At 36.5% G+C, this 13617-nt stretch overlaps 1 protein-coding gene across 2 annotated transcripts; it reads right to left on the bottom strand.

Moving 5' to 3' along the window:
- Positions 1 to 352: 352 nt before the first annotated feature.
- On the bottom strand, positions 353 to 8300 carry LOC137807788 (uncharacterized). Of its 2 annotated transcripts, none has more exons than XM_068608582.1 (13): positions 7330 to 8300; positions 7085 to 7241; positions 6720 to 6832; positions 6498 to 6599; positions 5753 to 5822; positions 5211 to 5266; positions 4195 to 4245; positions 3856 to 3960; positions 3686 to 3730; positions 2664 to 2766; positions 1600 to 1805; positions 1054 to 1140; positions 353 to 801 (listed from the first exon to the last, which is right to left on the bottom strand). In XM_068608582.1, exons 1-13 carry the CDS (start codon positions 8188 to 8190, stop codon positions 637 to 639), a joined length of 2121 nt encoding a protein of 706 aa, XP_068464683.1. In that variant the 5' UTR covers positions 8191 to 8300; the 3' UTR covers positions 353 to 636. The 2 variants fall into 2 exon arrangements, with proteins under 2 accessions (XP_068464683.1, XP_068464684.1); XM_068608583.1 differs by having other exon boundaries at positions 6729 to 6832.
- Between the last annotated feature and the right edge of the window lie 5317 nt (positions 8301 to 13617).

Genomic DNA, 13617 nt, shown 5'->3' with positions numbered 1-13617 from the left:
CGAAGTCTCAGCTCCCGCACTTCTGTACTGTTTATTTTATGAAAAAAAAATACTTTATTTTTCCCTTTGATGTTAATTTTAAAGAATAGAAGAAAAAATAACTTAGGATAGAAAGTAAAAGAGCAAACAAATCCTCTCAGTGTATGAATAGATTCCATTGTATATTCGTTGTATCTATAAAATCATCACGCACGACTGTTCGTACTTGAAGGATACAATAACACAAGCATATTTCGTTTGCAGACGACTTTCACACCAATTATTTTTCAGCGTAACTCATGCCTATAAATGTGAAAGAAGGAGCTGGTACAAGGGAAAAAAGGGAAAGAAAAACCAACACCCACACGCCGAGTTTGAGCTTACTACATCCGGTGTATATATTTAATATTATCATTGGACAAGATTTACATCATTTCACACAAAAACAGAGCCTGCGGCATCACGTTCTTTTTAGCCAACCAAACAATTCAACTCAGTTTTGTCACATAAACTACTTCTCTAACAAATGAAAGTATGAGATTAACCCCTCTATTTTGATTACATCAGGTAAGAACTTGTCTTGTGACGGGTTCAAATCCTGGAAATAACTTGTCCAGTGCATACTTTGTGAAAGCCTTTTGGCATTGCGTCTCTCTTTTAGTCCTCCTCCACATCAAGTCCGCCAATCCTGTGTCGTCTCCTATCAAAAACAGCTTTGAAGGATTCTCGTTCTGCCCGGATTCGTTCTTGAAATATGCTATGCTTTTTTGATTCCACACTATTACGGCTTGGAATATCTTCTTCAGGTAATGGATTAGATTTCTGTACGTTAATATAAAATGGAAAGGTTTATATAAAGGATCTTCCCCGTGAAAAAAATCTTCAACTTGGGGCAAATCAGCTAATAGAATGCTTAAACATACAGCCTATTTACTTCCGGAAAAGGATGGAAAACAGACCCAACACAAAATCTTGAAAGATAGATTATTATCAGAACTAACACCAAAAAAGAAAAGGACAACTAAATAGAATGCTGTTCCTGAAATTTAAGAAACATGAAATCAAACCACTAACCAGATTGTATCCAGTACCAGGTCCGATCACTATAGACAAAGCATTTACCTTCCTTGCAGCCCCTATTGAAAACCCTGTCTTGCCACCCTGAAAGAATAATTGCAAAGAGAGGGGAGCGGGGATGTGGAGATTAAGGAAATGGCTAAGTAATGAAAGCCAAAAAAACAGGTTTTACCACTGTTTTTGTAGCCGTGTTTCAACAGCCAAACCTAAAATTGAAATTCTCTCTTATATATTATAGTTTTAAGTAATTTTCCTTTTTCTACATTTCGATACCCTCAACGCCTCAAGCAAGAGAAAAAAAATAGAAAGATGAATACAATTCAAAAAACGGACACCAATGAGCTGACAGCTCATGCCTCCGTCTTTACCATACAGCACTTCATGACTTAAGATTCAATCCCTGCATGACCCCCTTTCCCTTCCTTCTTTCCAGAGGAATTTAAACAAGAATGCAATTTTTGGTACCAAACTATAAGATTGAAGGAGACTTCAAATAGTACTTTCTAAGCTTTCAGATAACAGCACAAAACAAATATATCATACCTGATCACCCCAATGTACAGATTTTCGTTCCTTGCCATATTGATGAATTAACCCAGACAGAGCATTAATATTGCCCTTCATACCTTCAGTTTGACCAATGTCATCTTCACCGAAATCTTCTGACCACTTGCTTTTACCCAATTCCCTGACTTCCGTTGGATGTTCCCCTTCAGCATCCCAGTTCTTCCCAGCCTTTTTCAGGAAACCTAAACTTCAAAAGCTTAATCAAACAGAAAAAAACAAGACAAACATGGTACTTAAACCCACCCAAAAACCTCTAATCTAATTATAATCCAGGGATGGTATTATAGCTTGGACATATTTAATTTGTATAAAAAGTTCAAAATAAATGCATTTCCAATTCAAGAGAGGAAAGGGGTGATACTAAGTTGGTACTAACATAATTTTACACATTACTAAGAAAAGGGCATAAACAAGTTTATATTTTAATTATGAAATTGAAAACAACATGCATACAAGTAGGAATATGATGAGCATGCATTGTAAGTGAAATACTCCAGAAATCCCAAAGAAAAATAATAAGACTCCACTGTATAGTACACAATATTCCATTTAAGAGAGCTTAGTATTTCTCACCTTAACGAAATCCAAGGACAAGTGACAGTAAAACAGCTTTAAAACCAAATTGTTTAATTCACTTACAAAATACATAAAATAAAATAGGTGTTAATATTTTCTTGATTTCCTTTTAATCATGTCCTCCCTAGATGAAAATTTATATCATGCCAATTATCACTAGAAATTGTACATCGTCCCTTAAAAAGTACAATGACTTTGTCACACCGTTCTTGAGACACATAAAGGGGGAAGATAAAAAAATATCAAGATACACCACCCATCCCAGTGTTAACCTGAATGCTTATGGTCCTAATTTTAGCAAGGTTAGGCACTTCAAAGTTACAACTCTAAGCAAGCATGATCATATCCAATATATAATGAAAAATAAGATACACAACTACAGTAGAGTTGGATATCAGTGATGAGATGCACCGCAAATAGATAAAATACAGCCACACAAATAGCAACTGGTTAGAGCACCCTACTTGCATCTTCCCCAACAATAGGGTCAACAACTTTCCCAGCTTCTCTCCCTTGAACTGGAGGTAATACATCACCCAGATCATCGTCTTCCATATCCATGTCAACCTGGAATAGGTGCAATATGAAACCAATCAGTCCAGGTGCGCTACTTGAAAATTTTGTAAAAACAAACAGAATTTCTCATTGCAAAATATTATAGAATATTCAGCAACAAAAGGTGTGTAGGTATTTGACAATGCATACTCTACATCCGACAAGGAAGTCAAAAATACAATACACTACAAATTAAAACAAATCTAGTTATTATTATAGCTAGATGACTAAAGCCATAACAACAAACAAAATAGTGAAACTACGATAGTTCCACTTATATTTTCTAGAGCATTTTATTATTAAAAATAATCTGCCTGTGTCAATCTCAGTCCTATGAACACACATCAGAGTAAAGACACTTGCAATTCAGATGAGCCAAAAATCAGTGCCCAGAAAACGGACAGATAATTGAGCCCAATTAACAGAAGGCATGAAAAGAAATAAATAAAACATCTCCAGCAACATTGTACGGTAGTGTAATTTATATGGTAACCACACATATCATTCAATTAGAAACCACTCCATTAATAGTATATATACACTTCATAAACACAAGACAGATTTTAACAAGTGATTCTGAATTTACGTTAGATTCATTTTGTACCTCTAAACATGAAATGTTTTATATAATAATTTACTACAAAACAAAAAATTATTAATATTTACCATATTAAATTTGGTATAAAACATGGTCATTAGAATGCTAACAAATACACAGAAGTAAGCTTGCATAACATCGCCTTTGACTAAACATTCTAGAATTTTTTTTCCACGAAATATTATTATTTTCCCTTGGTTGTGCCTTTTCTCCTTTCTCTCCATAATTTCTTCTTTAACCCACACTCCAAAAAAAAGAATAATATTTGAAAGTCTTGACACTAAATTACACACAAAGGCTCAAGAGATAAATATGTGCAAATATTTTAATTACCTCTAGTATCCTGCTTTCCTTTAGATCATCTCCATGAAATAATGACTGCCAAGTGAATAAAGATAAACAATGAAGACACTAGTAATAAGACATTATTATACAGTTTGCACTAATGTTATGGCTTGATAATGCCACACTTTCAACCAAATAACACCAGATCTACAACAAACCTTCACATCAAGCTGCAGATACAATGCCGAAGCTTCTTCCCATTGCTTAGACATCTTTTCTATGTCTTCCTGTGTAAATCCATGGACATTCCTAGCAGCACAACCCTGAAGAAAAATATCAAAACAGCAACTATAAGAATTATTTGCTTATATATGAGAATTCGGTCATCAATGATTACCAAAGCTTTTAAACTCAATATACAAAAAGTCAATCCCATGTTTTGAAAGAGAAAAACAAAAGGAAGGAAGGAAAGGCTCTCTGTTAAGATAATGAATTATTGGTTAGTTTAAAGGCTAAAAGAAAAATAGATGATAGGTAGAAAGAACAAGTAAACGCACCACTGGGTCCTTGTATGTAGCTTCTAAAATATAAACTTCGTAGCCCGATCTCTGAAAGCAAGAGAAATATTCATCAGCAAAGGAAACACAGAACAAACAGATCTCATGTACCTTCTCTTTAATTCATGTATCTATTTAGTAATGAAATATGTACTAATCACTGGAACAGTACACAGAGGCTACTAGCATTTATTCATGTACGTCAAAATCAAACCAACTTTTAATTCAAATACATATAGACTGAAACTTCAGTAGATTGTAGCACATTTAAAACAAAAGAACATGGGAGAAGAAGTAGTATGAACCTCCCTATTTAAAGTTAGTTCGTTATCTATAATCTTTAACAGCCTTGTGCATAACATGAGTCATACAAAGTCTTATGATGGGAGCCAAATGTGTGAACAGTCCTATTGAATTTGCAATAAGGTAGGAATGTAGGAGAATTAGAAAATGGTTAACTCCCTACCCACACAGCTATGGTCCATGGAGACAACTATACCTGCCAAAGCTAGAGACCAAAAATAATAACAGAAAAAGGAAAATCACGATCACCCCTCCACTATTGGTGGATCACATCCAAAATATAAAATAATAGAATACCTACATATCCTGGCTAAGTATATTCTTAAGTTTCTTCTGCTGTAAACCAAGTAAACCCTACCCTCCACATCTTACATCAATGTCCTTGGCCAGTCACTGATTGGCCTCTCTATAATTAAACAAGACAAACAACAGTGAAGCATAATTATAGATCACTTTTAATGGTAAAACTTGGTTATTTGCATTTATTATTAATACTGAATGCAGTTCTTATCCTCTACCCTTTTGTTTGCTAGTTTTCCATACAAAATCATAACAAGAAACTGTACATGCTTTACAAAACTAGGTAAACTACAAGGCACATGAAACATATGTCGACACCTATTTCTGAGAGCATAGGAGAGAGTATTGCAAAGATATTGTGAGTCGTCTTGAGCACACATGGCAGAGGTTGCGAGAAAGAAAAAAGGGTATACCTTTGCAGTTGCCCAAAATTGAGCAAAATCAGCTACCCGCAGATTGCGGTCATCCACTAAGATGAGGCACAAATACCACCAAGAAAAGGGTCACATTGCCGAACAAAAAACTGCATCTGTGGTTAGTGCATAAATAGGCAGTGCATGGACACTGCGTCACCACTTAATCTAAAATGAAGCCACATCATTGAACTTATTAATTTTTTTAACAAGCCACCATAGCTCCCTCAACCATTTTCTGATTCTATGCTTTAAGTTATTATAATTCACCTAAGAAAACAATTTCTTTTGGTTTCCGGAATAAAAGATTATTTAGGTAATTTCACATAAACACATACCAGAGCAGATCAAATCAGTACTGGTTGCAATTCTATTAAGAAGAACACAACAGATAATTCACAATAAATGTGCATGCACCTCAGGACAAAAGGCAGAATTTTCTATTAAGAGCAAAACAATGACTTGAACAAGATAATATCCGAAAAAGTGGAAATCATTTGTTAAGAATAACCCAGCTATCATATTTTTAATGTGATGCATACCAATAATGAAGGTGAAAACTCCTTCCTCGACAGTTTTCTTGAAAGCTTTCAACATACTTGACCGATAAGCCTGTCATGATTGGGTGTAAAACAAAAAAATATATAATCAGAGAAGGTAATTAAGTGCATATCAAGGAATTCACAGAGAACTTGAAGCAAATGCATAATATCACAAACAAGAGCTAATACAATAGAACTTAAAACATTGACTTTTCCAGTATTTCTCAAGCAATTACGTATTTATATATGACAAGGAGCCATAATAAATAAAGGAAAGAAAATAAGAAATAAAGAAATTCCTAGCAACCAAGCTGCTATGGCCTAGTTCCCATTTTGCTACCATATAACATGCAAGCCAGCTCCCAAACACTCTGCATTGCAAAAATTAGATTCCACTGTCCTCTATGTACCAATCATTGCAGTTTCTGATATTTCCATTTGAAATCTACTCCAAAAATATCACAGCACAAAAAAAAAGTCTAAAGGCTCAAATCCATATAGTCCATGTAACAAGTCTTACCATGATCAATTTTTTTTATATATAAACTTTAAAAGAAAATAAGTAATAATAAGATAAAACAATGAAGTAGACCCAATCAATCACATAATGCCCTCCCTACAACTCATTCCCAATTAGAGAAATTGCATGGACAAACAAAAATCTAGTACAACAATTCTAAACAAATGACAGCAAACATTTGTAATACAAATGACAAAATACAATGCTCAGTATATGAAACGCTACCTCCTCCATTTCAGGTTCATAACAATACTCCATGACCTTCTTGGTGACAGGCTTCTTGTTTCTGCCTGAGCTTGAAGATTTTGATGCCTCACTATCCTCGACCTTTTAAGAGAAAATACAACTATCAATACAACTTCCACCAGAACTTATGAACTGATCAAAATCGCATAGAGAACAACAAGAAAAATCAGTCTAAATAAAAATAAAAAAGGAGTCGTGAACCTTTTCAACCTCAGTCATAAAATAATCGTCCATTGAATGAATTCGAGGAGCATCACCGCCATTTTCAACCTCAAGATCACGCAGCATCTTTGCCAGGTAACTCTTACCACTACCTGTAACAGATTCAAACGCGCAATAAAGATCCCAACAGAAGGAAATAATCAAACATGCAAGCATTGTACTGATGAATTTGCATCCACAACTCCTATTCATTTTATATAATAAATAAACAAGTAGTCTATCTACTGATAAAAAAAAAACATCGAACTGAGAAAACTTGCACAACAGCACTTCCTCAACACAACAATATAAAAAACTCTGCACGAACAGACAAACAAATAACGAAACTCCAGCGCAGACCACACCTGGAAGGCCCCGAAAGATTATCACAAAATGATCAGGCCGCGAAGCCCGATGAGGATGCCGAAATAAATGTGAAGCATCAATAAATTTAGGTCTGACAGCAGAAAACTGGTTTAACGAAAAAGGTTGGGAATCTCCCGAGTACTGCTTCGACGGTTCCTGGTCAAAAGAATAAACACACGCAAACTAAGAAATGTGCAAGTGTAACAACTCAAAATTACAAATCTGAGAAAAAATAGAAACTTGCCTCGGAAGGAAAACCGGCGGGGTGATAGGGCTGAGGTAAAGAATGTGGTTCGGAAACTTGCGAGTACGACGAAGGAGATGAGCTCAAGTGAACGGGAAAAAGAGAAGCCGGTTTCTTGGGCGGTGAAAAGTACGTTTTCAATTGATTCATGGATGGTTCCATAGGAAGAGGTGGCGGCGGCGAAGAAGGAAGAGGAGGCTGAGGGTGACCCCTGAAAAATCTTGAAGCTTCCATGTTATTATCACAAGAACCGTTGTTGTTGTTACCCGCAGGGTACGGGTAAGGATAGTGACCAACTCCTCCATTCAAGTTGTGTTGATTGTGGTGGTTCCCTTCCGGGAAATTAACATGAGGCGGTGGTGGAGGCATGCCAACGTGAGGAGCGTGAGAGTGATGGTAGGTGGCGGGGGAAACGTCGGGAAAGCGTTGGGAGGGGTCTGAATAAGGGTGGAAGGGGTGCGGGGAAGATCTGAATTGGGCATTGTGAAGGTGGTGCGGCGGAACGGCGTCGTGCGGAGGGAAGGCGTTTTGAGTGTGTTGTGATTGGTGTGGCGCGTGAGTGTGGGGGAGAGAGGGGTTGGTTCCGTGATCGCGAATGAGCTGTAATCTGCGCTGGTCGTCGGAGAAATTGACGGGGTTGTTGTTGTCGTCGTGGATTCGGGGTCTCTTGAAGTTTGGGAAATTAGGGTTGGCGGGGGCGTAAGAGAGAGGGGATTGGTGTGGGTGATCGGGTGGGAATGGGTGGGAGTGATAGGGTGGGGGAGGAGGAGGAGGGGGAGCGGGGCAGAAGGGGAAGTGGGTGAGGGAGCAAGTGGGGCAGAGATTGGGGGAAGGAGTGGGACGCCATTGCCGATTATCCATTGTTACTGAAACACAGGATTCTTGAAGAAGAGGTTTTTATTTCAGAAAGTTGTCTCCTTCCTTCCCTTAACCAGAGATTAACCCTTCAGTAAACCCACAATTTATGCTCCCTCCCTTCTGCCTCACAATATAACTATTTATACAATTAAGTTATAATATACTATATTCTCAACTTTATTAATTAAATCACTTACTAATCATATAATACATATATTCCTAACTATTCAACTTTTTAATTAAATCATAATTATTTTGTTTGAATTTTCTTTTAACAATGAGAAAAATTACATAGCAACCGTTTTACAATAGAGAGTAACATTTAAATATATATATATATATATATTAATGATATATTACGGTTAAATACGTTTTTTATCTTTATACTATAACATTAAATTTATTTTGTTTCTATTTGAAATTTTAAACCATCTATGTATTTATAGTATAGAAATGATTGGAATTGATCATTTTGTATGTAAAATTATTGTTAATTTTTTTAAAAAATTAATAGTTTTTTCAAAATTTGTTCGTTATTGTTTTGATTGTAGAGAGATGTCACACTATAACTACTTCTAATAGGTTGATGAAATGAAACTTCAAATTGAATCAGTTTCACCTACAAAAGGACTCCTTCCAATTATTTTCTTAATATGAGCATTTGAATTGTCTAAAGTTTAGATTACGGACAAAAATCTTCAACCATTAGAATTTATAATGGATTAACACCTTAGAACGTTAAAAACACAAGTCAGACGTCTCTCTACAGGGCAGTTATTTTCCACCACTCACAATGGAGCAACCCTACAATGATATTAAGTCTTGTTTAACAATTCAATTGACTCTTTGAACTTTTGCAACAAAGTTCAATGTTCATTGGCAATTAACTAACCTCATGTTGCAACCTCGGTGGCTTTGGAAAACCTTAAGCACGAAAGTTATGAACTCTTTCAAAATATGATGGAACAATTTGTTAAGGTATTTTTCACCATATGTGATCTCACCGATAGTGGCAATGCACACCATGATTAAAGTTGGGTATTTTGGACAAAAGCATGTGGATTACTTATAATACTGGCACTCTCACATTAGTGCAGGTTTGTATTTTTAAGCTAAACATGAAATGTGAATTTTTATAACCTTATATGCATTAACAATGGACTAAACATGTTTTATCCACGAAGTTCAATACATCATATTTTTAGTTTCCTTGTTAAGGTTACGTTCCTCCTCCTTATTTCACTGTGAATTGCATCCAACTCTCATATTCTATTGGGTTTTATGAGTTTTGGTTTCTCTGTTTTCTGTTTTAACAGAGCCTATATATTACTTGTATTCCTTTCACATTATATATGAATATAATACTTTTTCCTTTTATCTTATCATTTACCCCTTTTCTCTTTTCCACCGCATAACCTAATGCGTCCACCGCACAATTACAATTCAATACATGTGCCATCTGTCACAAACAATTAAGCAGCAAGGAAGATCATTGTGCTGCATAATGTGGGCCATGGAGACCATATTTCAATATGGTATCAGAGCGGGTTAAAGTCCCGCTCTGCTTCCGCTATTTCTTTTGTTCTTGTTTCTGCTTCTGGTTCTTGTATTTTTGTTTGTGTTTCGTGATGGAAGGTAACACTAGCCGCAGTAAAGATCCCACCCAGAATCCAAGTATTAGTCAAGATCCCGCTCAAAATCCAGGCAGTCCTTACTATCTGCATGCTGGAGAAAACCCAGGAACCGTTTTGATCAATCTTCAGCTTGACAGCAACAATTATCATCAATGGAGTAGGGCTATGCGTCGTGCACTTCTTTCAAAGAACAAACACAAATTCATTGATGGCACTCTACCCGCTCCAGAAACAGGTACTCCTCTTCAAGAAACGTGGGAACGGTGGAACATGATGGTTATATCATGGGTAACACGAACCCTCAGTGAACAAATTGCGCAGGGTGTGGTTTACATAGAGGATGTGAGGGAACTCTGGGAAGATTTACGTGAACGTTTTTCAAAAGGAGATCTTTTCAGGATTTCGGATCTTCTTCAAGAGATACATTCCATGAGGCAAGGTGAACGACCAGTGACTGAATTCTACACTGATTTGAAAATCTTATGGGAAGAGCTTGAAGCACTACGACCAACTCCTGATTGTGAGTGCAAGATCAAATGCAGTTGTGCGTTAACCAAACACATCCAGAGGTATAAAGAGTCTGAGTACGCATTGTGTTTGTTAAAAGGTCTGAACGATACTTATCTTATTGTTAAGACACAAATCTTATTAATGGAGCCTTTACCCAGTATAAATCGTATTTTTTCCCTCATCATCCAACAAGAACGGCACCTAGACAAAGTTTTTAAAGTCAAAGACTTAGGCGATTTGAAGTTCTTCCTTGGTCTCGAGATAGCCAGATCTAATAAGGGCATTCATGTTTCCCAAAGGAAATATAGACTTCATCAACGATGCTGGTCTACTTGCTGCTAAACTTTGTGCCACACCTATGATGAAGGATACAAAGAACATGTTTCAAGAAGGAATTCCCATAAAAGATGTTACTGCTTATCAAAGACTCATTGGGAGGCTACTATATCTTACAAATACCAGGCCCGACATAAGCTATTGTGTCCAGTTTCTAAGTCAATTTCTGCGGGCACCAACTTCAGAACATCACAGTGATGCACACCGTGTTCTACGCTACATTAAGGGAACTCTTGGACAAGGGCTTTTCTTCTCTGCCAGTTCTGATCCCCAGCTTAAAGGTTTCTGTGATTCAGATTGGGCAAGCTGTCCACAAACTAGGCGATCAACAACCGGTTTTTGTGTTTTTCTGGGCTCTTCGCTGATTAGCTGGAAATCCAAGAAACAGTCTACTGTGTCGCGATCATCATCCGAAGCAGAATATCGTGCCCTCGCTACTTTAACCTGTGAGATTCAGTGGCTGAAGTATTTGATCGATGAGTTCAAGATAAAGGTCCAGACTCCAGCTGTTGTCTATTGTGATAATCAATCTGCAAGGTATATAGCTCACAATCCAAGCTTCCATGAAAGAACGAAGCACATAGAGATAGATTGTCATGTTGTACGTGAAAAACTACAATCCAAACTTTTCCAGCTACTGCCAATCTCCTCCAACCATCAAACTGCTGATGTTCTTACAAAACCACTTGAACGTGGTGATTTTATTTCTGCTATTTCCAAGCTTGGGTTGATCAACATCTACCGCTAAGCTTGAGGGGGGATATTGGGTTTTATGAGTTTTGGTTTCTCTGTTTTTTGTTTTAACAGAGCCTATATATTACTTGTATTCCTTTCACATTATATACGAATATAATACTTTTTCCTTCTATCTTATCCTTTACCCCTTTTCTCTTTTCCACCGCATAACCTAATGCGTCCACCGCACAATTACAATTCAATAATGTGCCATCTGTCACACACAATTAAGCAGCAAGGAAGATCATTGTGCTGCATAATGTGGGCCATGGAGACCATATTTCAATATATTCCATTGTCTCCACTACCTCCAGATATCCATAGAGGTTTTTCAAAGTTTGTGTTTGATTTTAAGATCCAACCCACTCTCCATTATGTGTTTCGCAAATTCATTTTGAACACTGGAAACTTCTCTACTTTCATCAACACTTGGAGTCACAGGGCAACCCTGACTTAGCCTCCTCTATTTTTTATCTACCACTATTGTTAAATAGATTTTGTTCCACTCGTTTTGGTTTAAACTCAAAAGTGTTTGGTTCAATTATTTTTCTGTTAGTTATAATGGTGTTTGAGTGTGTAAAACATTGCTCTTATGATCCAAGAAGCACATTTTGGTTTTCAAATTCCAAATTACATAAGATACTAGTAATTCTAATAGTGATGAGGTAATACAACAAATAAGATTTCATGTTTGAAATGTTGGATTAGGATTCCTCAATCATATAATGAAACGAGAATAATGATGATTAAATAATACATGGTAGACCCGTGATCGTATGGCTAAGGGACGAAGACATGATCTTGATCGGGTTCCCCTTTAGGGTGTATCGCTTAGAATGGAATTATGTGAGTAGAGAGACAAAGAGATGAGAGGCTCGAAAATCCCTTTAGGGAATGAGTTTCGGCCGTGTGATGTTAGAATATGAGGGTGTCTCTTTAGTTGTCTGGTAATCTCTATTTATAATACACCCAAGGAGAAACCCTAATTATTTATGGTAATAGTAATTACGTCCATCAAGTAATTACCAATAATATAATAGGATAATTATGGTAATTGATCAATTAATAAGATAAATAATCGTGAGGTGCCACATAATATTCTTACATTCTCCCACTTGGCCAAAGGATTATTTATTATGAGCATTAGATAAGTCTGGCTAGATTTTAATACTCATTTTAGTCCTAAACTGTAATTGTAGCAGAGAAATATAGTCTTTGAATCAGTATTCAACTCAAGACCCCCATTAATCATACTACAATACAAATTTAAAACTTAAGTAAATTTTAGGATCACTTGATAAATAAGCCCTTTAGACTTTGATTTGTACAGTTAGTGTCTATGTATATTTAGGCATGTATAAACATATTTAAGGACACACAGATCAAGGTAAATGAGGAAATTTTATTAAACATAAGTAAGTACAAATATGCTAAATAAGGTCTTTAGATAATCCCATCTTCGAAACATGTTCTTCGAATACTTTAGGTGGGAGACCTTTAGTCATCGGATCCGCAAGCATATTTTTAGTACTAATATACTCAACACAAAGCTTATTTTCCTCAACTCGCTCACGTGCGAACAAGTACTTTGTATCAAGATATAATCCAGCGCCACTCAAATTGTTATTGTTCGAAAAACTAACGACGGCTGAGTTATCACAATAAAGCTTCAATGGCCTGGAAATGGAGTTAATGACTTTGAGTTCAGCGATAAGATTTCGCAACAACATTCCATGACAAGTTGCATTGTACACTTCAACATATTCTGCCATCATTGTTGAGGTTGTTGTTAATTGCTGCTTATGACTCTTCCATGAGATAAGCCCGCCTGCTAACATAAAGATATACCCAGAAGTGGATTTCTTTTCATCTTTGCATTTTGCAAAATCAGAGTCAGAATAACCCACCACTTCTAAATTGTCACTTCTTATAGTCTTTTGTGCCTTGTAGATATCGAAGTACTTTCTTAGCTACTTTCTAGTTATCTAGACCAGGATTAGATTGATACCGGCCTAGCATTCCAGCAATGTACGCGATATCCGGACGAGTACAGACTTGAGCATACATAATGCTTCCAACTACAGATGCATAAGGTATCATCGCCATTTGCTCTTTTTCAGCCTCTGTTTTCGGACATTGAAAAGAACCGAAAACATCTCCCTTAATTACTGGAGCCACAGAAGGAGAGCAATGTTGCATGTTATAACGAGTGAGG

The sequence above is a fragment of the Phaseolus vulgaris genome, chromosome 3 (genome assembly GCF_000499845.2).
Source record: "Phaseolus vulgaris cultivar G19833 chromosome 3, P. vulgaris v2.0, whole genome shotgun sequence".
Lineage (NCBI taxonomy): Eukaryota > Viridiplantae > Streptophyta > Magnoliopsida > Fabales > Fabaceae > Phaseolus > Phaseolus vulgaris.
The sequence above is the reverse complement of the archived record's forward strand: the minus strand, read 5'-3'. Positions and strand labels throughout refer to the sequence as shown.